The 22,456-nt window shown below is 41.6% G+C and overlaps 1 protein-coding gene across 3 annotated transcripts in view; it reads left to right on the top strand.

The window, feature by feature from the left end:
- The window catches only part of LOC135202935 (nucleic acid dioxygenase ALKBH1-like), a 247,214-nt gene that overhangs the window by 148,484 nt on the left and 76,274 nt on the right, over window positions 1-22,456 (top strand). For all 3 annotated transcript variants that reach the window (XM_064232407.1, XM_064232409.1, XM_064232408.1), the window contains exon 5: window positions 5,849-5,927. In XM_064232407.1, coding sequence (XP_064088477.1) covers window positions 5,849-5,927 — 79 coding nt within the window. The remainder of the gene's footprint in view (window positions 1-5,848; window positions 5,928-22,456) is intronic.

The following is a 22,456-nucleotide window of genomic DNA, read 5'->3' as shown; positions in this document are numbered from 1 at the left end:
TTCCCCTTCCACTTCTACTTCCTTCCAGGGATTCGCCAATAAACCTCAGTCGGTCAGACGTAAGTCTTCATCGGCGGTCCCTAAAGTTAAAAGCAAGACGGACTTCAAGTCTAAACAAAAGTCCCTGCCAAAGAGGTCAGGAACCAAGCTAGTCACCATGCCACCGGCTCATAACCCCAGGGCAGACAAGCCAAAGGTCCCTCCCCCACCAAAGGGGTCGAGGACCAAGGTTCCTAAGGAGAAGGCTCAGCCTTCCTCCTTTGACCTTGATACATTCTCGGATAGCATCATGCAGCGGATGGGCAACATGGTTGGGGACTTGGTCCAGTCCAAGTTCCAAGAAATGTTTGCCCAGCTGTCTAACACACTGGAAGCATGGGGCAAACCATTCAATCCTTGTCAGAGAGGATAGTAGCCCAGGAAAACATGATGTCGGGTCTCCGAGACAGTATGGCAGCAGGACAGGCACAGTCCGGCCAAGCAACTCATGCATTGCTGATGCCGGACTCGTCCAATCTTCCTCCATTTAAACCAAACAACCCATGGAGGGTAGCAGCACACGCTCCGTTCGCAGAGGGTATGCTGACTATTGAGGGTTGTGGAACTCGAAGGCTAGAGGACTTCGAGTTCTATCCTGAAGGACTCCAGCCCCCTTTCATAGGCTACGTTCGTTTAACGGATGCTGCCATGAGCAGGGAGGATAAAGTCCCTAAGGAAACGGTAATCCTCCCCTGGGACCAAGCCCAGCAAGCTTGGCGCCGAAACTTGGATGAATGGGAATGCACAAACACAAAACTCACTGCATTCAAGAGCCCGTTTACAATCTTCACTGTAAACGAGGACACCCCGTTGCCATTCATTTCCAAAGTGACGGAGGCAACAGTCCAGGCAGTTCTGAAAGACGAGCCTATGCCTCAGCTCCGGGAGACGGATCCGACTTCCCTTCTGCTCCCCGGATCAGCTGAGTATTACTCGGACGCTCCTGCCACCTTCTCAGGGGGTAAGCTCAAGCCGGACTGCGGTAACACGCTATTCAGCGAGAGGTTGCCTAGGCTATCAGAAGCCCTGATTCAAACTGAATATGACGCTAGGATGAGGCTCAGCAGGTCCCTCAGTTCGCTGACTATGACGGAGATGGCGTCTCTTATCTACGGACAAGAGACGTTATTTAAAATCATGGCCAAGTCACTATTGCATACAATGCAATGTGACTTGTATGACTCCATGGTAGCTCGGCGTAACTGTAGGAAGCATGTTCTGGCGGAAGCCACTATCCGCCATGAACCCAACAAACTGATCGCCTCATCCATATGGGGCACGGACCTCTTCCCCGCCTCCGCTGTGAACGAGGTTCTGTTTGAAGCATCAAGGGTTAATCGGAGCCTGAAAATTCGATGGGGACTCATGTCCAAACGAAAACCCGAGTCCACTGGATCGAATCCCAAAGCGAAGAAGAGACCTAGGAAGTTCCAGCCCTTCCAGGCTCCCCAACAGACTTTGATGCAGGCGGTTCCGGTATCTCAAGTACCACAACCGTCGACATCCAAAGCACAGCCGCAACAGCAGTTTGTGCTGCTAACCCAGCCGGCACAACAGTCTTAGGCTTCGACCTCCTTTGCGGTCTCTCCGGCCTATAACGCGACGTTTGAATCGCAGTCGTTTCAAGCATTCAATAGGTTCGCTAGAGGCAGCTGAGCTAGGGGTCCCTCCCGTCACCGGGGCTCCGGAAGAGCCACCAACCGGGGCAAAGGCTTCTGGGGAGCACGAGGTGGCTGCCCATCAGCAAACCAGTGAGAATCCCCAGGTAGGAGGGAGACTGTACCTCTACCGACATCGGTGGGGGTTCAGCAACTGGGCACAGAGCATTGTGACCAAAGGTCTGGGGTGGAGTTGGCTTCAAGGTCCTCCTCCATCCAACACCTTTTACCAAAAACCAATAGCGGAATTGGTAGAGTATACCCAAGAACCTCTTCAAAAGAGGGTAGTATCAAGAGTCAGAAACTTAAAGTTTCAAGGGCACTTGTTCAGCGTACCAAAGAAAGACTCAAACAAACTGAGGATAATTCTAGACTTGTCCCATCTGAACTCATTGATTCATTGTGACAAGTTTCGAATGCTGACCGTTTCACAGGTGCGGACCTTACTTCCCCGTGGGGCCGTCACCACCTCTATAGATCTCACAGATGCCTACTATCATGTCCCAATAGCAAGACACTTCCGCCCATTCCTAGGCTTCAAACTAGGAAAGAAGGCTTACTCCTTCAGAGTAATGCCATTCGGGCTCAACATAGCGCCCAGAATATTTACCAAGTTGGCGGAAACAGTAGTCCAGGAGTTGAGAACTCAGGGAATAATGTTAGTAGCCTATCTGGACGATTGGCTCATATGGGCCACAAGTATCGAAGAATGTCACAAGGCGACGGTCAAGGTAATTAAGTTTCTGGAACATTTAGGTTTCCAGATAAACAGAACCAAGTCCCGGCTAACGCCGGAGTCACGTTTCCAGTGGCTAGGAATCCAATAGGACTTAAACTCTCAAACTCTAGCAATTCCGCCGTTAAAGAGAAGAGAAATAGCCAAGGCCACAAGGCAATTTCTTAAAAACAATCAGACGTCCCGGAGGAACCAGGAAAGAATCCTAGGTTCACTCCAATTTGCATCAGTGACGGACGTTCTACTGAAAGCCAAACTAAAGGATATAAACCGGGTTTGGCGCTCAAAAGCAAACCGAAGATCCCGGGACAAGATGGCTCCCATTCTGGCAATCTTACGCAAGAGGATCCCCTCTTGGATGGAAATCAAGAATCTGTCAAAGACAATACCCTTGCAATTCCCTCCCATGGCCCTAGTGGTGCACACAGACGCCTCACTAGGCGGCTGGGGCGGTTACTCACAGTACAAAAAGGTAGGGAACCTGGTCCCTACCATTCCGCCAGCTACATATCAACGTACTGGAAGCTATGGCAGTGTTTCTCACCCTGAAAAGGCTACAACCAGCCAAGAAGTCTCATATCAAGTTGGTATTGGACAGTCCACTGCATAAACTGGGGTGGCTCCAAATTGAGCCATGTGAACCATGTCATGTAGCTATATTTGCCTTAGCAGACAGGAACAGATGGCACCTGTCAGCTACTCACCTAGTGGGAATGCGGAACGTGGTGGCGGATGCCCTATCACGATCCGTCCCACTAGAGTCGGCGTGGACATTGGACAAGGAGTCATTCAGATGGATCTGTCAACAGGTACCAGGGCTTCAGGTGGATCTCTTTGCCACAGAGTCGAACCACAGACTTCCTTGTTATGTGGCTCCCAACCTGGACCCTTTTGCTTTCGCCACGGACGCTTTGGCTATAGATTGGAATGTATGGAAAAGAATTTACCTCTTTCCTCCAGTGAATCTACTCCTGAAAGTCCTGAACAAGCTCAGGACAGTCAAGGGTCACATTGCACTAGTAGCCCCCAATTGGCCCAAGAGCAATTGGTTCCCTCTACTATTGGAATTAGGACTCCGGCCTCAACGGATTCCCAATCCCAAACTGACGCAGTTGGTGCAAACGCGGACTGTGTCTGCTTCCTCAGGAATTCAGAAAGCCCTAACTTTATGGACTTCATGAAGTTTACAGCTCAGAAAGATGCCAACATCGATCCTCAGAACATCCGGTTCTTAGAATCTGACAAACGGGAATCGACCTTGCGTCAATATGACTCAGAAGTTAAGAAACTAGCTATATTTTTAAAGGACTCAAATGCACAAACCATGACCACGAATCTGGCCATAACCTTTTTCAGAACCTTGTTCGAAAAAGGTTTAGCAGCTAGTACAATTACTACTACCAAATCAGCACTTAAGAAGATCTTCCAATGTGGATTCAATAGAGATTTAACAGATTTGTACTTTTCATCCATTCCAAGGGCTTGTGCAAGACTTAGACCAACTGAGAGACCCAGGACGGTCTCATGGTTTTTAAACGATGTCCTTAAATTGGCTTTTGACACTAATAATGACTCATGTGATTATATAACCATCTTAAGGAAAACTTTATTCCTAATGAGTTTAGCCTCAGGTGCCAGAATTTCTGAACTGTCGGCCCTATCTAGGGAATCAGATCATATCGAATTTCTCCCTACAGGAGAATTACTACTCTCACCAGATCGTCAATTTCTAGCTAAATATGAGGACCCACAAGATAGATGGGCTCCATGGAAGATTGTCCCACTTCCGCAGGACCCATCCCTATGTCCAGTTAATTCCCTAAGAGCATATTTAAGCAGAACTGCCCTGATATCTTCAGGCCCCTTGTTCATTAGGGAAAAAGGTGGCACTATTTCCTTAAAAGGGATTAGGCAGCAAATTTTGTACTTTATAAAACAAGCTAACCCGGAATCTTTTCCAAGGACACATGATGTTAGAGCAGTAGCCACCTCAATTAATTATTTTCAACATATGAATTTTGACGATCTCAAGAAGTACACAGGCTGGAAATCTCCGACAGTATTTAAACGCCACTACTTGAAGTCTTTAGAGGCCCTTAAATTCCCAGCAGTGGCAGCCGGAAACACAGTTTCCCCTGTCACTGCATAAACAGTAATAAGTAGTTATGTAACCTATGTCTCTCTTACATCTCTCTCTCTCTCTCCTACCTGCCTCGCTAGCATTCTTGCCGTAGCTCGGTCGTTACCGGGTTCATACTTTACCTTGGATGGCACTTTCTGTATATATTGATGATTTGTACTCTATATATTTGTATCTGGGTCTTTTTTTCCCTATGTGGTAATTTTGTTGACTGGTGTGTGTTATTTGAACCATTGTGGGTTATCTAACCCGTTTGTGTAGATAAGTTTAGTTTTAAGGATCATTGAAACTTTCAATTGCTTGATGTTTTAGTTTATTGTAATAATTAGTTACCTATATTAAAGTATTTAACTCTAATCGAGTTTTAATTTACCTGTATTTATTGGTTATCGACACTTTCTTCCAAGCTGGTGGGGCCAATTCTCTGGCACTATTTCATGGAGCGACACAGGCTGAGCCCAGAAAAGGGATTTTGATGAAGGAAAAATCTATTTCTGGGCAAGGACCTGTGTCACCCAGTGAAATCCCACCCCACTGTTTCTTCCACACCCTATTTGGCCCAGCTTGGGTACTATCTACAGGAATGAAAATAAAGGCGCTAGTTGTAGTAGTAGCGGGTAGCGGGGCCTTAGATTGGCTCCTCTGTAGACGAGGGATATTGAGGAAGGGAGAGACTAAATGGCAAGGGACCTCTGGTAGTGGTTTCCACTCGCCCCAGATACCATACCGACACCTTTATTAAAGGTGAGCGAGCCAGTATACTCTGGCATTACCATTTTAGTTTTTCTCTGGTATTTGTAGCAATACTTTACCTTAGAAATGAACACTAAAGGAAGCAATTCACTGGGCGACACAGGTCCTTGCCCAGAAATAGATTTTTCCTTCGTCAAAATCCCTTTTTTAGATGGGTTTCGCAGAAAAATCTGCAAATGAGTGAGTCCGCAAATCAGGAGAATGCCAATAAGTCTTGTATTCTTGTAAAAAACACATTGCTACATAATTCATGATTATTTACATTTTCTTAGATATGCAACCTGAAGTGTTTCATAAGCCTCACCTCTAACAAACCCCTCAATTGTCCCTGTTGCCAGAGGGTAAACTGAGTGAGTCGGTTCCCCCACTCCCTTTTATTTAACATTAGATAACTGCCTTGTTACTAATCTTCAAATAAGAATTATTCCACTGTAAGTTTTAGACTAGTACTTTGAGTACCTTTCATGTAATTTGTATTTTTCATGTTTTTAATGGGTTTTGATTTTTCCCGTATTTTAACAGTTCTGAAGGAAAGAAAAATAACCTACTGAAGAAACTGAGATGGGTGACTCTTGGCTATCACCATAACTGGGACACCAAGGTATGAAGGTGGATTTATTTAATCCAACCCCATTAGTTCAAAATAGATTATTATACATATGCCTTCCTAGACAAATAAAGAACCCTCACTTGGCCAGGTATCCCCCTAGGCTGTTCCTGTGATGGTAATAATAGTACTAAAGTATTTGTTGCTTGTCATCAAACAAATAACTTTGTTCCTGAACATTGATAATTTTTTTGTTTTCACTTAGCATATAAACTCCCCATCTTTTATATGGGCATACCCAGCTTTCACCCACCTATTGCTTGATTGTTGACATCACTTTTTTGTAGCCACACTACTATATAAACATTTTTGCTGCTGCTGTACTCTACTGTTACTTGTTGAAGCATTTAAGTCTTCTCATTTTGACTCCTTGTTGATGACTTTGGCTTTCCTTTTGATCTTATTATGTATTCCTATACAAATGATGATGCCTGATTCTTTTGTGAGAAAGTGATCAGTGTAGATGTTCAAATGTGACAGGTTTTATTGGAGTTTTGCATCAATCCTAATTCTATTTGGTTTTTTTGCAGGGCTTGGGAATATACAATGTCTGAACTATATTGGTGTTGTCTTTGTCATTTTTGCAGGGCTTAGGAATAAACAGTGTCTGAACTATATTGGTGTCTTCTTAGTCATCTGCCCAGGGCAAGGTATGAGATGAAGAGATCTGATCCAAGAAGATGCCTTTGGTGTCTTCTGAGTGCATCACACCTCTTTTCTAAATGACCAACCTCTGAAGATCATCCTCTGTTGTGACTCATGCTGATGTCACTGGGATGGTGGCTGGATGTTGCCTCCTTGTTCACTTACTCTTAGGCTGAAAAATGGCCAACTTGAACATTCTGTCTTCCCATGCTGTGCTTTGCTGAAGACTGAGTAATCTTGACAAGATGGAGTTGGTGAAGGTTAAGTGGTCTCCTCCTAGGTTAACATGGGCTCTGTTCCGTACTGCCTTCCTAGAGCGCCTAGTCAGGGCTAAGAGCTCAACACCTGGCTCTGTCTTGGTGGATACTTCTGCCATGGTTGTAGTTTCCATTGTTGTGTCTTCTTTTCCTGAGTTTCCTGTTGATAATCCTGCTATTGCAGCTCCCTCAGCTCCTGCTGTAACCCCTGTCCCTACAAGTATGCCTGCTTCAACTCGATCCTTGTGTGTATGGAAAATGTTGGAGTAGTCATCTTTTTCATCATTCTCCTTTTCTACACCTTTTCTACACCACCTTCTTCACCTTCCCTGTCCTTGGGCTGGATGATGCAGACACAGATGGCCCAGAAAGTACACCTCTACAAAAAGGCTAAGAAGTCTTCACTTAGATGTTGCTGCTCTTCATAGGGTGACAGGGATCAATGCAACCATTTTGAAGAGCCGTTGACCGTGGGAGGAGTGGACAGATCAGTTTGCCATGTTGCTCATGATCAACCCCTCATGCACAAGCTTGCTTTTGCAGTCACTCAGTCTTCTTGGGGGAGGATGGCTGACCCTGATTATTCTTGTCTTTTATATACAGGCAGTCCCCAGCTTACGACAGGTTTGGCTTACAACATTCCGAGGTTACGATGCTTTTCATTATATTCATCTGAAATTATTTCCAGGTTTACGACACATGTTCCAGGGTTACAGCGCTCATGGTGGCGATCTTACGGATCCAGGGTTACGGCGCTTACGGTGATCTGACGGAAGAAATATAACACCAAAAATGCAAAATAATCAATATTTGAAGGATTTTTTTAGATGAGAAATGCAATAGCAATGCCATTTACATAGTTTTTGATACACTCAAAGCATTAAAAGTATGGTTTTTATAGGATTTTTGATGATTTTCCTGATTATAACAATTTTCAGCTTACGACGTGTCTCAAGAACGGAACCCCCGTCGTAAGCCAGCGACTGCCTGTATCTCAGATGTGAGAGGAAGAGTCTGCACTTCCCCTGACTATCAAGTGTTGCAGTTCTTTGGAGCCATCCTGATAAGTCCTGGTAAAAGCCCTTGACAAGTTCATAGAGAGTCACAGCTGTGACTATTCCTTTGCAGGGTACCATCTGGCCTGCCAACCATTACTGCCCAGAACAGGGCCAGGGCGAATAGTGTCTGCTCCTGGTCACCCTAATAACCCAACAGAAACAGCTTGATTGGTTTCATGACCAGTTCTAGTCCCAAGGGTAGAGGGTGTGAATTTACTGTTGTGTCTCCCTCCACTTTGATGGAGGGTCCTTTTCAGCTAGTTGTGGATCCTATAGGGCCCAAGGTTCCCTTGCCCATGGAACTATGCACTATTATTTTGGTTACTGTAGTCTGATTTTGCAGGGCATTCTGTGACATCTTTTGCCCCAGTCACAGTTTGACTGCACCCCAGAAGATGAAGAGATGTGATTTGTCCCCTGCTTGGGGACTCTGAGTCTCTGGACTGATGAACAAACAATCTCCCTTTTGAATGCCTGTAAGCAGAAGGAATATTCTTGTCTGCTGAAGGGGAAGCCATGAGCTGGTTGCCTTGGCTTCATTCAAAGTGTCATCATTAGAGTTAGACCCTCTGATCTCGGCATAATGGCAAACTTTGCCTTCTCCATGCTCTTGAGGCATTTTTTGACAAACTCTCTCTCTCTCTCTCTCTCTCTCTCTCTCTCTCTCTCTCTCTCTCTCTCTCTCTCTCTCTCTCTCTCTCTCTCTCTCTGGAATGGATTGATGCTGGTGCCTTGTTACTCTTTCCAAAGAGTAAGGATGAAACAGCATTGGAGAAATGACATTATGATACTGAGGACATCCTTATCTGTATGCCCCTCCCTTTAGGATTTGGAAAAGAAACTGGAGCCAAACTTTTAGGGTGGCTGTTACCAATGTTTGGCTTAAGTTGAGACCAGACCTATTTCAGAGCCTGACTGAGCATCGAGCAGTCTTCCTTGACAGACGGCCAGGATTCTTTCTAGCCCTTTCAGACATCTTCTGAGGCACGTGTCTCGAAAGGAGGCAAGTGGCAGAAGAAATGATGAGGATGCTGAGGCTGTCATGCCGTTGGACAATGTGGCAGGAACAAATGGAAGAGCCCTGGTTAGTCTGTTGTGAGGGATGGTGTATATTAGTGTGTGTGTGTATTGAGGATGGATGTGTTGGAGGTCTCTCGTGTATTTTACCATTAAAGAAGGGTTTTTTTGCCCCTAGTGCTTAGACCTGTCATAGAAGGCAGTATGTTAATAGTGTCTCTAAGTCGTTTTACCCAGCATGTAAGCCAGATAGTGTTGTGTAATTGCAGATATATACTCTCAAATCAGTGACTATGAAATCTTTCAAGTTACAACTTTGCAATGGCCCTGGGAAATGGGTGACAAAGTAGTGTGTATGTGTTAGTGCTTGGGCCCCCCTTTACCACAAAAATGTCATCCAACCAACCTCCAACAATCCCGCCAATGACCCTGGCACCTAATGAAACCTGTGCTCCATGCACAAATTCCATGCTCATGAACAGTTGTCTTTACTTATACAGTACTAGTCAAACTGCTCTGGCATCAAGTCTGTTATACAGTCAGTCAGTGCAGCTTTCTGCCATGAGGAAATTAACATTCCATATACTGAATGGAAAGACCTGATACCAGATTCCATTCTCCTGAAGCAATCCAAGAAAAGCTTATCTTCTTTCAAGAAAATATCACATACTATCACTGAGAAGTGAGGACCTGCTTGGTAAAAAGGGATTTTGACGAAGGAAAAATCAATTTTTGGGCAAGGATCTGTGTCGCCCAGTGAAATACTTCCTTTAGTGTTCATTTCTAAGGTAAAATATTGCTACAAATACCAGAGAAAAACTAAAATAGTGATGCCAGAGTGAACTGGCTTGCTCACCTTTAATAAAGGTGTCGGTATGGTATCTGGGGCGAGTGGAAACCACTACCAGAGGTCCCTTGCCATTTAGTCTCTCCCTTCCTCAATATCCCTCGTCTACAGAGGAACCGAGCTTAGGCCCCGCTACCCGCTACTACTACAACTAGCGCCTTTGTTTTCATTCCAGTAGATAGTACCCAAGCTGGGCCAAATAGGGTGTGGAAGAAACAGTGGGGTGGGATTTCACTGGGCGACACAGGTCCTTGCCCAGAAATAGATTTTTCCTTCATCAAAATCCCTTTTCTGGGCTCAGCCTGTGTCGCTCCGTGAAATAGTGCCAGAGAAATGGCCCCACCAGCTTGAAAGAAAATTGTACATAACCAATAAATACAGCTAAATTAAAACTCGATTAGAGTTAAATACTATAATGTAGGTAATTAATTATTACAATAAACAATAAAACTTCAAGCAATTGAAAGTTTCAATGATCCTTAATGAACGGTGCTATCGAAAGGAATGAAAACAAAGGCGCTAGTTGTAGTAGTAGCAGGGGGCGGGGCCTTGGATCGGCTCCTCTGTAGACGAGGGATATTGAGGAAGGGAGAGACTAGATGGCAAGGGACCTCTGGTAGTGGTTTCCACTCGGCCCAGATACCATACCGACACCTTTATTAAGGGTGAGCGAGCCAGTTCACTCTGGCATCACTATTTTAGTTTTTCTCTGGTAATTATAGCAATATTTTACCTTAGAAATGAACACTAAAGGAAGCATTTCACGGAGCGATGCAGGCTGAGCCCAGAAATTTACCCCTATGACCATACACACTGCCTCCAAGCCTCTAAGCCTGCCTGCAGTGTACAATACAGCAGTATTGTTTCTCCTAGAAAAATTTGAGGAAACAAATAAGAATCTTTCATTGATATGAAACACAATCAAAGGATTACAGGAATCATTAGACAGTCTTAAAACTGGAAACAATTAACAATCTTTCAATGATCTAGGATGCAATGAAAGGAGTACAGAAATCATTTGACGGTCTTACAGCAAACCACCAAACCTCTTTGAATTGGGCATCTGTTATTTCCTTGCCTCCCAACAGCACAATAGAAGTGGGGTTGTGATGTGAGGTCAAGCTGACTATACCCTCCCAAGTGGGAAACACCCTCTCTCCCCATGGAGGAAGCACCTGCATCACTCATAAACCTATCAGAGGGGACTGATGGACTCCCAGCCTCCTGTCTCTCCCCAATGCCTCTGGTGGGAGATAAATTCTCAGCTCAGATCACCATTCCTTGTGAGTTTTCTGACCCTGTCTCTCCGCCTCAACCGTCTGTGGTGGATGATGATGATAATGATCACGATGGGATTGGCTGCCAGCAGACACAAGCCAATAGAAAAAAGAAAAGTCTCTCTCGTTTGCCCACTAGATTGAACACCAAGTGTGAATCACCTTGCCTGAAACCTGAGAAGAGATATCATTGTTATTCACAATTTACACAAATTGGTGAAGCTAGATGCCATAGTAGAGAGAATCTAGAATTACCTTATTACCACACCTCAATGTTCATAAAGGCAAGGATTTAGATCTTAATATGTCTCAAATGTAACCTAATCCGGGTCTCCCCCTCTACAGGCGGGGTTACCTACTGACAACCCATGCAGTATTATGGGCGCAGGCTCACCTACCGCAAGCGCCAGTGATCCTCCCACCGTGAGTGACTGCCCATCCCTGCTGGCCAACCCCTATCCACACAAATAATCAACTCATTCATTTCCAAACTTCATGAGTAGCCATGGATACATTAGATATAATTTCATGGACTATTTTTGTCCCCAAGCAGAACATTCCTCTCTTAAACATGTTCTGCAAAATCTTCAAAGGTATCATTACAATGCAAGAAATGCTCCTCTGACCACATGACCTAGTCATCTATGTCTCAGTGCATAAGACTTCAGAACTTTTTGACCTCATCGATGCAAGTTACAGATCACATTGTTACTAGCTGCCCAAAAGGGTGCCTTTCTATCTTGTGGCACAAATCTTTAGACAGTATAGTGATTGTGATAACCTATAGGAGTGGTAGATTGCTGGGACTTCGAGTGCCTGTAGGGGATCCTATGATCCTAATAATTAATGTTTATATGCCCAGGGAAAAATTTTTTCATCAGTACTACGTGATCCCAGGTGAGTTCACAGCATTATTTACAATTCTACAGCTGATCATATTTGTATAATTGGGGGTCTTAATTCTCATCCCACAAAACAATTTTATAAAGAATTTCCTCACTTCTGTCAAAATCACACTCTCCAAATTGACCATGTAATGCTCCTCCCTCCCTCTTCCCATATCTGTGTACAAAATAGAACGGACATAATTACAACCAAGTGGCTGGACCACTTCATCACAGCACCAAGCCTTCATGAATCAGTTGTGACCTGCAACATTCTCTGTAATCTTACAACAGGCTGTGATCACATTCCCTTCTTTTCAAATATGATATCCACTGTGCTTTCCTCCGGCAGGGATACCTTTAGATTTTGTCGAGGTATCTCATAACATACCTGGCTGGAATTACTTGGTTGAAGACCTGTACAAATGTTTTTACTGTGGAGGCAGAATGGTAGCCTGAGGGAAGGACACTGCATTGCTAATGAGACAGGTAAAAGTGCAGTTCAAAATTGTCTTTAAGCACTTCAGAATACAGGGAGTCCCCAGTTATCGATGGGGGTTCCATTCCCGACAGCGTGACGATAACCAAAAATCACCAATAATAGCGCCAAGCCCCGGTTATCACCACTGATAACCTAGGCTTGATGCTGATAACCAAGGCTTGGCGCTGATAAGCGATGATCGGCACCGAAATTCTGTTGTCATCATGTCATCATCGTAAGACAAGTCCCATAAAACCGGATCGTCGATAACTAAGGCCGCCAATAACCTGGGACTGCCTGAAAAGGAAAAGCAACTAAAAGCACTTTCAATGTCTGAAAAACTGGAATCTGGTTATGACCCTTGTATTTGGAATGACATTCATCATAGCACGGAGAGTAGGGGAAGCCATTGGTGATGAGGGTATCATAAGAATTTTGGGCAATTGCATCAGCACTAACCTGAATGGCATAAACAATCAAGACTCCTGAAGGGAAGTAGGTAACCTCCTTATTGATAATATTCAACTTCGTTTCAGCAATCATATTATGCCAGGTAACATCATAATAAATCACTTGGCTGTAATGGTCTTCCCACAGAAACTTTTAAAGTTAATAAACATTACCTTAATATAATTTATCTAGCCCTAAATCCCCAAAAACTGCACCAAAATTTACCACATTGGTAATCCTGTTCCCTCCTATTCTGTCCAACAGTTCCCCCTGATCCCAACTCCTTGACGAGGTGGGGGGCTTAGGGATCCACTGCAGAGAGAGTATGCCCCTTTACGCCTACTCTCTCTGCTGTGGATCCAACTGAACATTGGGACCTTTAACTCCTTTACTCCTCCTCCTTATAAATTTTCCCCTTTCCCTCCTTCTTCTTTCGTTGACGACCCTGGCATGGTTTTGGACTATTGAATTGACAGCTCTTTTAACTTGATGGAGGGTGGAGTTGGATGGCATGCCTCTCCACCCGTAAAACTAGAGTACCTGACGTGGTTGAGCGAGGGGAAATTTTTAAGTCAAGCCATGCCCACAGTGCTGGGTCCGATCTCATGGGACTGACGACCCTGAAGGCTCTGTGGGTATGGCGTATATCCAGGTGAGGGACCCAGGGCAGTTACCAGTGTGTGTAACGGCATTGCCCCTCCCCCGGTTGGGCCTCCTTGGTGAGAGGGACCTCATCCTGGATGAAATTTTTGTAATACTATATAGGAGAAAAAAAATTAACCTCACAACGACTTATGGCATGGCAATGGACTGTTCTCAGGATAACTCAAATAATGAAAATCAGAGTGGTATTAAGACATTATTACCATACAATAAACCCAAAAGAAATAGATATCGCCAGGACCCAACCTTGATTCACTTTGATTCTCTCTTTGGGGAGTCAAACTGGTCAAGGTTTTTGAACTTAGAAGCTGACAAAGATATATCTTTATTAAAATTAGAAAATTACCTATTGAATCGATGCCCATCGCAAGAGATGAGCATAAGACAAATTAAAAAAAAGGAATGGTTGGTTGAAACAACAACCAAAAACCAATCAGAAAATTATCAATGTATAAAAAATATAGATAACATAAATATAAAGGTTACAAGGCATGATACAATGAACAGTGTGCAAGGCACAGTAGTAGTACCAAATCTTGAGGATGAAACATTAGATAGATTAATACTTTTAGATTCATTAAAGAAAAGGTACAATAATGTTGAAGACTGCGAAGTATATGAGGTCCCAAGCAGGAAAGACAAAAGTCAAACTATCAAAATAGCCAAGATAAAGTTCAGTGGCCAAACCTTACCCTTAAAAATTAAAATGCTAGGATTAAATAGGGAACTAAGACCTTATGTTCCTAAACCTATGCAATGCAAGAACTGTTGCAAATATGGTCATACAGCAATTAAGTGCAGGAATATTTATAGATGTGCCTTTTGCAGCTCGCAGGACCATAAAACACGCTGGGACTGTGGCCAACCCAAATGCGTAAATTGTGGATTAGAACATCATGCCAGATCTAAATTGTGTGCGTTCTATATCTACAATACAGAACTTAAATTACTACAAGAACGAACTGGAATGACGATAAGAGAAGCAAAGTTAGAACTGAAAGTGAGAGGATTAAATGACCCAGCTAAGAAATTTAGGTATGCAGACACCTCAAAGTCAAGCAATACCAGAACTGAGAATAAAGAAATACCACCACAAAAAATACAAGATGAAAAGAACTCTTCAAACATACATAATATTACGACTGTGGAAAATCGATTTAGCTCTTTATCGGAAATTGAAATAGATAATAACATAGAGGAAAAACAAAGAAGAATTAAAATCACAAGAATGTGAAAAAACAGATACTACTACTCGAAAGAGGCAACTGGATAAGACCCCACCTAATTCCACCAAACAAGTCTGTAAAAAGATAAATAAACCACCAATCTCGCCGAAAGCTAAAGTTCAGAAACAAAACACTAATATTCCACTGTCTCCCATAGTAACAATAGTACCTCTAGGAACCGAATCACAAAATTCAGATGAAATGGAAAACCAAAATACAGGTCACTACAGTGAAAACGAAGAAATTCAACCATCACCAATTATAGGCGCCACAGGAAAAAACAAGGAAAAACAACAAACTGAGAAACATGAAGATACATGCGGCTGCAGTAAATGCTTTATAGCAATGTGCCACAAAAATAAGACTATAACTAAAGACAGCCTAACCAACACCATAAGAAATTTCATGAGGAATAGGAGTAAGGAAAAAACAAATATCAAATCTCATGAAGAAGGTTGTATGTGTATTGAACACTTAGAATATTACAAAGAGAAACACATCAGTGTTGTAGATAATATTCTAAAGAAAATCAAAATGGAAAAATCAAATCAAGATAGTAAAAAAGTAACAGTTAACGAAAGTAAGATTCAAACTACAACAAAAAATGAATCAAGACCTACAAAAATACAAATTAACTTATAAAAAATTTTAGGAAAATATCAGCTTTAATAATCTAGGGTAATTTGACCACTTATATTACACCATTCAATCGTTATATAATTCAATGGAATATAAATGGATTATTAACGAGAATGCACTTAGGGGAAGTCCAACGACTTATTAGCGAACATGAACCAATGATTATATGTATACAACACATAGGAAAACGTGTTCCAAAAATAGGTAAACTATCTATTAGCTACAACATCACAGGAAAATGAAAATAATTTAGGAACAGCAATATATGTCCATAATAAAATTATATACGACAAATTAGATATAGATTACACTGAATTGCAAATTTCAGCGATTACAGTAAAAATAGAAAATAATGTGTTTGATATAATTAACTTATACAATCAGCCTAATAAAAAGTATGATTTAAACAAATTACAGAAAATAATAGAAGAGTTTAAGAATCCAATATTAATTGTAGGAGATTTCAATGCGCATAACTCAATATGGGACTATAACAACATTACTCCAGATAAAGATGGAGCAAAAATAGAAAACTTAATGAACGCTAAAATCTTTGTTGTCTGAATGGACAGCGAAGTATAAATACATATTATTCCAGAACCATGGAAACATTTCCACAGTAGATGTCACCCTTTGTTCAACAAATATAGTTGACAGACTAGATGGTTGGAATATAGTGATGACTCCTACTCAAGTGACCATTTTCCCATAATAATATCCTTATTAAATAATGAACCAAAACCATATTCTCCACATTACAACATGCAAAAAGCAGATTGGGACATATTTTACTTTCATACCGATAAAATACCACTGTATGATTATTTGAGAAATCACAATGAGACGAACGATTTCATTGTGTCCTTCATTAAAAAGGCAGCAGACAAAGCTATTCCTCATTCAAAACCCATAATAAAAAACTTAAAGTCCCCTGGTGGTCAGATGATCTAACTGAATTAGTACGAGAAAAACACTCTTTAGCAAGAAGGTTAGATACTCTAAACAGAAGATTCAATAAAGTTAATAAATCAAAACCATTCACAGAAGAAAATATATTAAAAATTACAATTTTACTATTAGAAATAGATGTATTAAAACCTTTATATAATAAAATATCAGCCAAATTTAGAAAAGAAGTAATAAAAGGTAAAATAATATCTTGGAGGTCCTATGTGTCAGAAATAACAAGCGAAACATCCATTCAAAAAGTATGGGAAAAATTCAGAAAAATAAATGGAACAAACATTAGACCACCCAGACAAGCTATATTAGATAATGGAAATAAAATTTTAGATCCCTTCGAAATAAGTAACATACTTGGGGCAAGTTTTGCCAAAATAAGTAGTGACGAAAATCTAGACAAACATTTTAAAAAAGTAAAAACAAAGCAGAGTCTATTATACTAAATTTTGAGACAAAGGAAGATATATATTATAATAAAAAGTTCAATATGGAAGAGTTAGAATATGCTCTCTTGAACAGTAATAAATCTGCCCCTGGAGGAGATGATGTTTGCTTTGGGATGATTTGCACCTAGCACCTTTGGCAAAATCATACTTATTAAAATTTTACAATCATTTATGGCTCCAAAACTTGTTTCCAGACAAATGGCGAAATGCAATAATAATTCCTATACCCAAACCAGGAAAAGATGCTAGTAATGTGAATAATTATAGACCTATCTCATTAACAAGTTGTATATGCAAGTTATTGGAGAAAATGGTAAATGCACGACTTACATGGCACATTCGTGAAAATAAAATTTTAAGTCCTACACAGTTTGGTTCACAACGTAATAGGTCTACATTAGATTCTCTGTGTAGTTTGGAAGACCATATACGTAGAGGATTTGAAAGAAAACAAATTACAATAGCTGTCTTTTTTGACATTCAAAAGGCATACGACACTACATGGAGGTATGCAATATTAAAATCTTTACATAATAATAACATTCCGCGGCCCATCTTCCTAAATTTATTTATTAAAAAACTTTTATGACTGACCGCACTTTTCAGGTGAGAATAGATAATGTTTTTTCCAAAATATTTCCACTTGAAAATGGAGTACCACAAGGTAGCGTCCTTAGTGGTACTTTGTTCACATTGGCAATTAACAACATCAGTAACATGCTACCGGTTGGAATTAAGAGTAATTTGTATATGGATGATTTTGCAATATATTACACAGCATCACGCATAAAACATGCAGAAAGAATTATTAATAAAACTATAATAAAAATAGATGAATGGGCCTCATCAGTAGGATTTAGATTTTCCATAGAAAAAACCCAAGCGGTCATTTTTTATAAAAGTAAAATTTGGAAAAAAGGCGAAGAAGCAGAATTAAAAATGAGAAACCATAATATACCAATTAGCCAAACTGCAAAATTTTTAGGTTTAATATTTGATGCACACCTCAACTGGAAAACCCATATAACTTACATAAAATCAAAATGCAAAAGAGCATTAAACCTAATTAAAAAACTCTCTCACACAAATTGGGAGCTGATAGACATACTCTTACTATACTTTATAAAGCAACAGTGCTATCAATTATTGATTATGGAAGTGAAATATACGGGTCAGCTTCAGAGCAGCACTGAAAATATTAGACCCAATTCACAACGAAGGCCTAAGAATATGCACAGGAGCATTTAGATCCTCGCCAGTCTCCTCTGTACAAGTTGAATGCGGCGAACTGCCACTATCCCTCCATAGAGAATTCATAACCATGAAAAGTGCATTAAGAATCAAGGCAAGTGATTCACCAACTAAAAGTCTATTTGAGTTAAGGGATGTCTTTATAAACAATCATTCACCACCTCCCATTAGAACTAATAGACTGTTCGAGTCTTAAATATAAATATACAAGTTACCACCTCATTGGACTATGATTAAAGTAAAGACTTGCACTCACTTGAAATAATATTTATCAAAAAGTTCCGTATATACCCCAGAACACCATAAACAAAAAACCATAGAACATATAAGACAAAAAAGTTCACATTATGCAATATATACCGACCGGTCCAAATCGCAACATGGCGTAGGATATGCAAAGCTATATCGCAGAACAAAACATATCAATTTTCTTTACCCAATCATGCCTCAGTCTTCACAGCAGAGTTGTGTGCAATTAAAGTAGCTATCAAAATTATAAAGCAAACTTCAATTAATAATTTTGTGATTTTTAGTGACTCGAGAAGTGCCATAGAAGCTCTTCAGAATTACAATTCAAAAAATAATATTGTACAGCAAATTCAATTTGAACTCCACAAATTATATAAAAATGGCAAAAATATTGAAATATGTTGGATCCCTGCTCATGTGGGGATAAGAGGAAATGAAGAGGCTGATAAAGCAGCTAAAGAAGCAGTCCAAATGATAAAAGCAAATGTAAAACATCCCCACCAGTGATTATATAAGATATATAAAAACAATAATTGTAAATAAATGGCAAAACGTATGGGCTGAAGAGCCTGAAAATAATAAATTAAAACAAATAAAACAGGATGTTAACAAATGGAGTTCAGCATATCAAAGAGAGAGACATGCTCAAGTAATCCTGACACGCCTCCGTATAGGCCACACTCGTCTGACACACGGGCACTTGATGAGCAACCCACGCGACCCTGCTCCAGAGTGTTCAGAGTGCAAGGAGTTGGTAACAGTCAGACATGTTTCTTGTGCGAGTGTCCAAAGTATGACCAGCAGAGACTGTCAACTTTTGGAAATAAAACAATAAAAGAAATTTTGACAGAATCTTTTACATTTTCAGTAGTTCCAATTTTGACTTTTCTGAGGAACTGCAATTTAATTGATAAAATATAAGTTTTTTTAGTGAATTTTAAAACAAAATTTCAAAAATTTAAAACTTAATTCCGAATTTTAATATACCGTTTTAGTATGTATGTAAGGGAACATGAGTAAATGTATTTATTGTGTGCGTTTGTTCTAGTTATGAAAGCGTTTGCCTTTGTGCAATTTTTTTTATTTATCCTGAATGACCAATTTGGTCCCAGTTCTGGCCTAAGGGCTAGACCTGGCATTTTATCTAATCCTTCGGGCCAGCCCTAGGAGAGCTGAAAATCAGCTCAGTGGTCTGGTAAAACTACTTTTATAATAATAATAATGTCCAACAGTTGGCAACACTGCCATTGACAGTTACAAAACCTTCCCTTAAAAAATCAGTTGTTAACAAGTGCCCGTGCTGTTTACATCACGGCCGTTCTTTATAAATTTCCTATACCTTTTATTTTATATTACGAACTTTTGCGTGACCCGGAATTACGTGACCTGTCCAAGAGTCCAATGGATAGCCAAGATAATTCGAATCTTCCTTCTGGCAGCAACATCAGGAATTGCCGGGCTTGTGGGACAAGGATGAGTAGCAGGGAGTATGAACCCCATGACTTTTGTAGCTCTTGTTGTGGACAGGTTTGTGACTTGACTTCTCGTTGCGACTTATTTAAGCCTTGGTCTGACGAAGACATGACAACATATATGAAACATCAAATAATCTTGCAGCATAAAAGATTGATTAAGGAGAAAAAGAAATTGGTTGCTAGACCTGTATCTAATGATTTCCTTGACTTGTGCGCCCATCCTTCTGGCTCTTCGGTTTCGGTATTGTGTGATTCCGATTCCGAATTAATTGATGCTTTGCCACCTGTACAACCGGCAACAAATGAAGTCGTTTCTGATTTTGATTCAAAGTTTTTGGCGATGGAAACTAGTTGGAAGAAGAAATTTGAAACATTACAGCTTAGTTTAGATTGAGGCATTTCAGCCAAGTTTAACAAGCTGTCAGAGAATTTTGAAGTAGCTTTTACTAGAATGTCTAACACTTTTAGATTCATTTTCAGCTCCTCATCAGGTACCTGTCGACAGCACCATGGGTAACGGTGCGACAGATACATCGGCTTGTGAACCCCATCGTGGCGAAGGCCTAGAGGGGATCCGGTCCGGGCAGGTGCCTGCTGATTCTTTACCCAATGTGTCCCTTGTTAGTCCCGTAACGGTGCCAAAGGGCGCTTATTTAGGAGAAGGGGGGGAGGGGTATTAGTGTTAGACCTAAGATAGCTAGTCGTCAGGATCTTACTTCAGGGGAAGTTTCTCAGTTAGGATCTGACGATGATGATGATGATGATGACGTGGATTCGTGTGATATTGATGTTTCCTTGAACGGCAGTCATGATGAGTTCAAGAAACTTTTGATTTAATTATGAGTTTTCTTCCTCAGGCGAGGCCTAAAGAGCAGAAGCAGCCTCCGCTTCGTTGTATTACTGAAGGGATTTTTCTTGACGGTCCTTCCCGGTCGCTGGAATTTTTACGTTTTCCCTTTGCTCAGAGGTTCGTAAGAGTGAGGGCGGACGTCCCCGCTAAACTTTCGAAGGTGTACAGGGAAGGGAAGAAGAAGCTCTCTTCTCTTCTACGACACAGGAGAGGAGTTTATCAGGTGGCGTATGATACTTCATTCTCTCGACCCCCAAACCAAATCCTGATTTTGTGCGACTTTGGGTCAACTTTGCTTTCCAAGGCTTCGGCCTCGGTCTCGACCGAAGACTTTATTGCTATGGAGTGTCATGAGCTCCTTACAAGATGCTCAATCCATCAATATGTGGGTCCTCGGAGGTCTTTTAATGTCTATCAAGTACTCTGGGTTTGTTCCTCCCGATGTTCCTCTTTTTGAGAAATTCTGCTCGTCTATTTCAATCACTTCTGTACATCAGAATGAGCTTGCCGCTTCAATGCAGGCCTTTCTCGTTCCTCTAAGGTGTAACCTGTATTTGTCGCAGTTACCCTCCTCTGTTTCAGAGATTCAGAGAAACTGTTTATTGTCCTCTTCTCCTTTTGGCAATTCCCTGTTTGATATGTCTATGCTCTCTGAGGTTTTGAAGGAACATCAAGGTGATGCCTCTTCCCAAGCTCACTGGGCCTTATCAAGAGCTTTTTCCTCAGGTCTTCCTCCCGTTCCTTCAAGGAGTAAGTGTAAGTTTAGTGCCAGATCCATACCTTTTGCTCCAGCCCAACAACCTCCTTCTTCTGGCTCGTTTTTCCAGAGTACATCTCAGGTTTCTGGCGCCTCAGCCTCCTCCTCTGGTGCTCACCCTTTGAAACGCGGGAGAGGTTCTTGCCGTGGATCTTAGGGCAGAGGAAGAGCTCAACCTCCAGGAGGACCTTCTTCCTTGTCTATGCGTAAGAATTTTCGGAAGTAGGAGTCATTATCTCGCCCAGAGACCACAGTAGGAGCTTGTCTCTCTTGCCATTGGTCAGCTTTGCAGGGAAGAGCAGTGGATGCTTGGGTAGTGGAGGTCCTGAAGGTAGGTTATGAGATCCCTTTTGTTTCGAGACCTCCACTTTCCAATCGTCCTCTCGAGTTCAGCAATTATTCCCCTCATTAAATCAGTGGTCAAGCCTTGGAGAAGGAGTTTTCGGCCCTCTTGGAGAAGGATGCCACAGAGCGAGCTCCTCCTTCTCCCGGGTTTTACTCATGGGTGTTTGTAGTTCTAAAGGCCTCGAGTGCCTGGTGCCCCATCATAGATCTTTCCGTCTTGAACAAGTTCATTCTAAAGTCCAAGTTCCGGATGGAGACGGTTCAGACTGTTCTTTCATCCGTCAGGATGGGGGACTGGATGATTTCCATCGATCTGCAGGATGCCTATCTGTAAATCCTCATCCATCCGAAGAGCAGACCTTACTTTTGGTTTTTCACGGACTCGGGAGTTTTCCAGTTCAAGACCCTTTGTTTCAGCCTCACCACTGCTCCACAGGTCTTTTCTCAGGTGATGGCTCCTGTTTCGGCTTTTCTGTATCAGTTAAATGTAAGAATGCTTCAGTATCTGGACGATTGGCTAGTCCAGGCCGAATCTCTAGAGAAATGTCTCCGGTCGAGGGAAATAGTTCTGTCTCTTTGTGTTGAGTTGGGCATTCGTGTCAACTTCGATAAGTCCAGTCTAATCCCTTGCCAGATCATGACTTATCTGGGGATTGTTTTGAATTCCCAGATTTTGAGGGCTTCTCAGACTCAGAAATGGATAGACAAGCTTTTAAGTCTGGTCAAAGATTTTTTGTCCTCCG

This window comes from Macrobrachium nipponense, chromosome 33, assembly GCF_015104395.2.
Source record: "Macrobrachium nipponense isolate FS-2020 chromosome 33, ASM1510439v2, whole genome shotgun sequence".
Lineage (NCBI taxonomy): Eukaryota > Metazoa > Arthropoda > Malacostraca > Decapoda > Palaemonidae > Macrobrachium > Macrobrachium nipponense.
The sequence above is the reverse complement of the archived record's forward strand: the minus strand, read 5'-3'. Positions and strand labels throughout refer to the sequence as shown.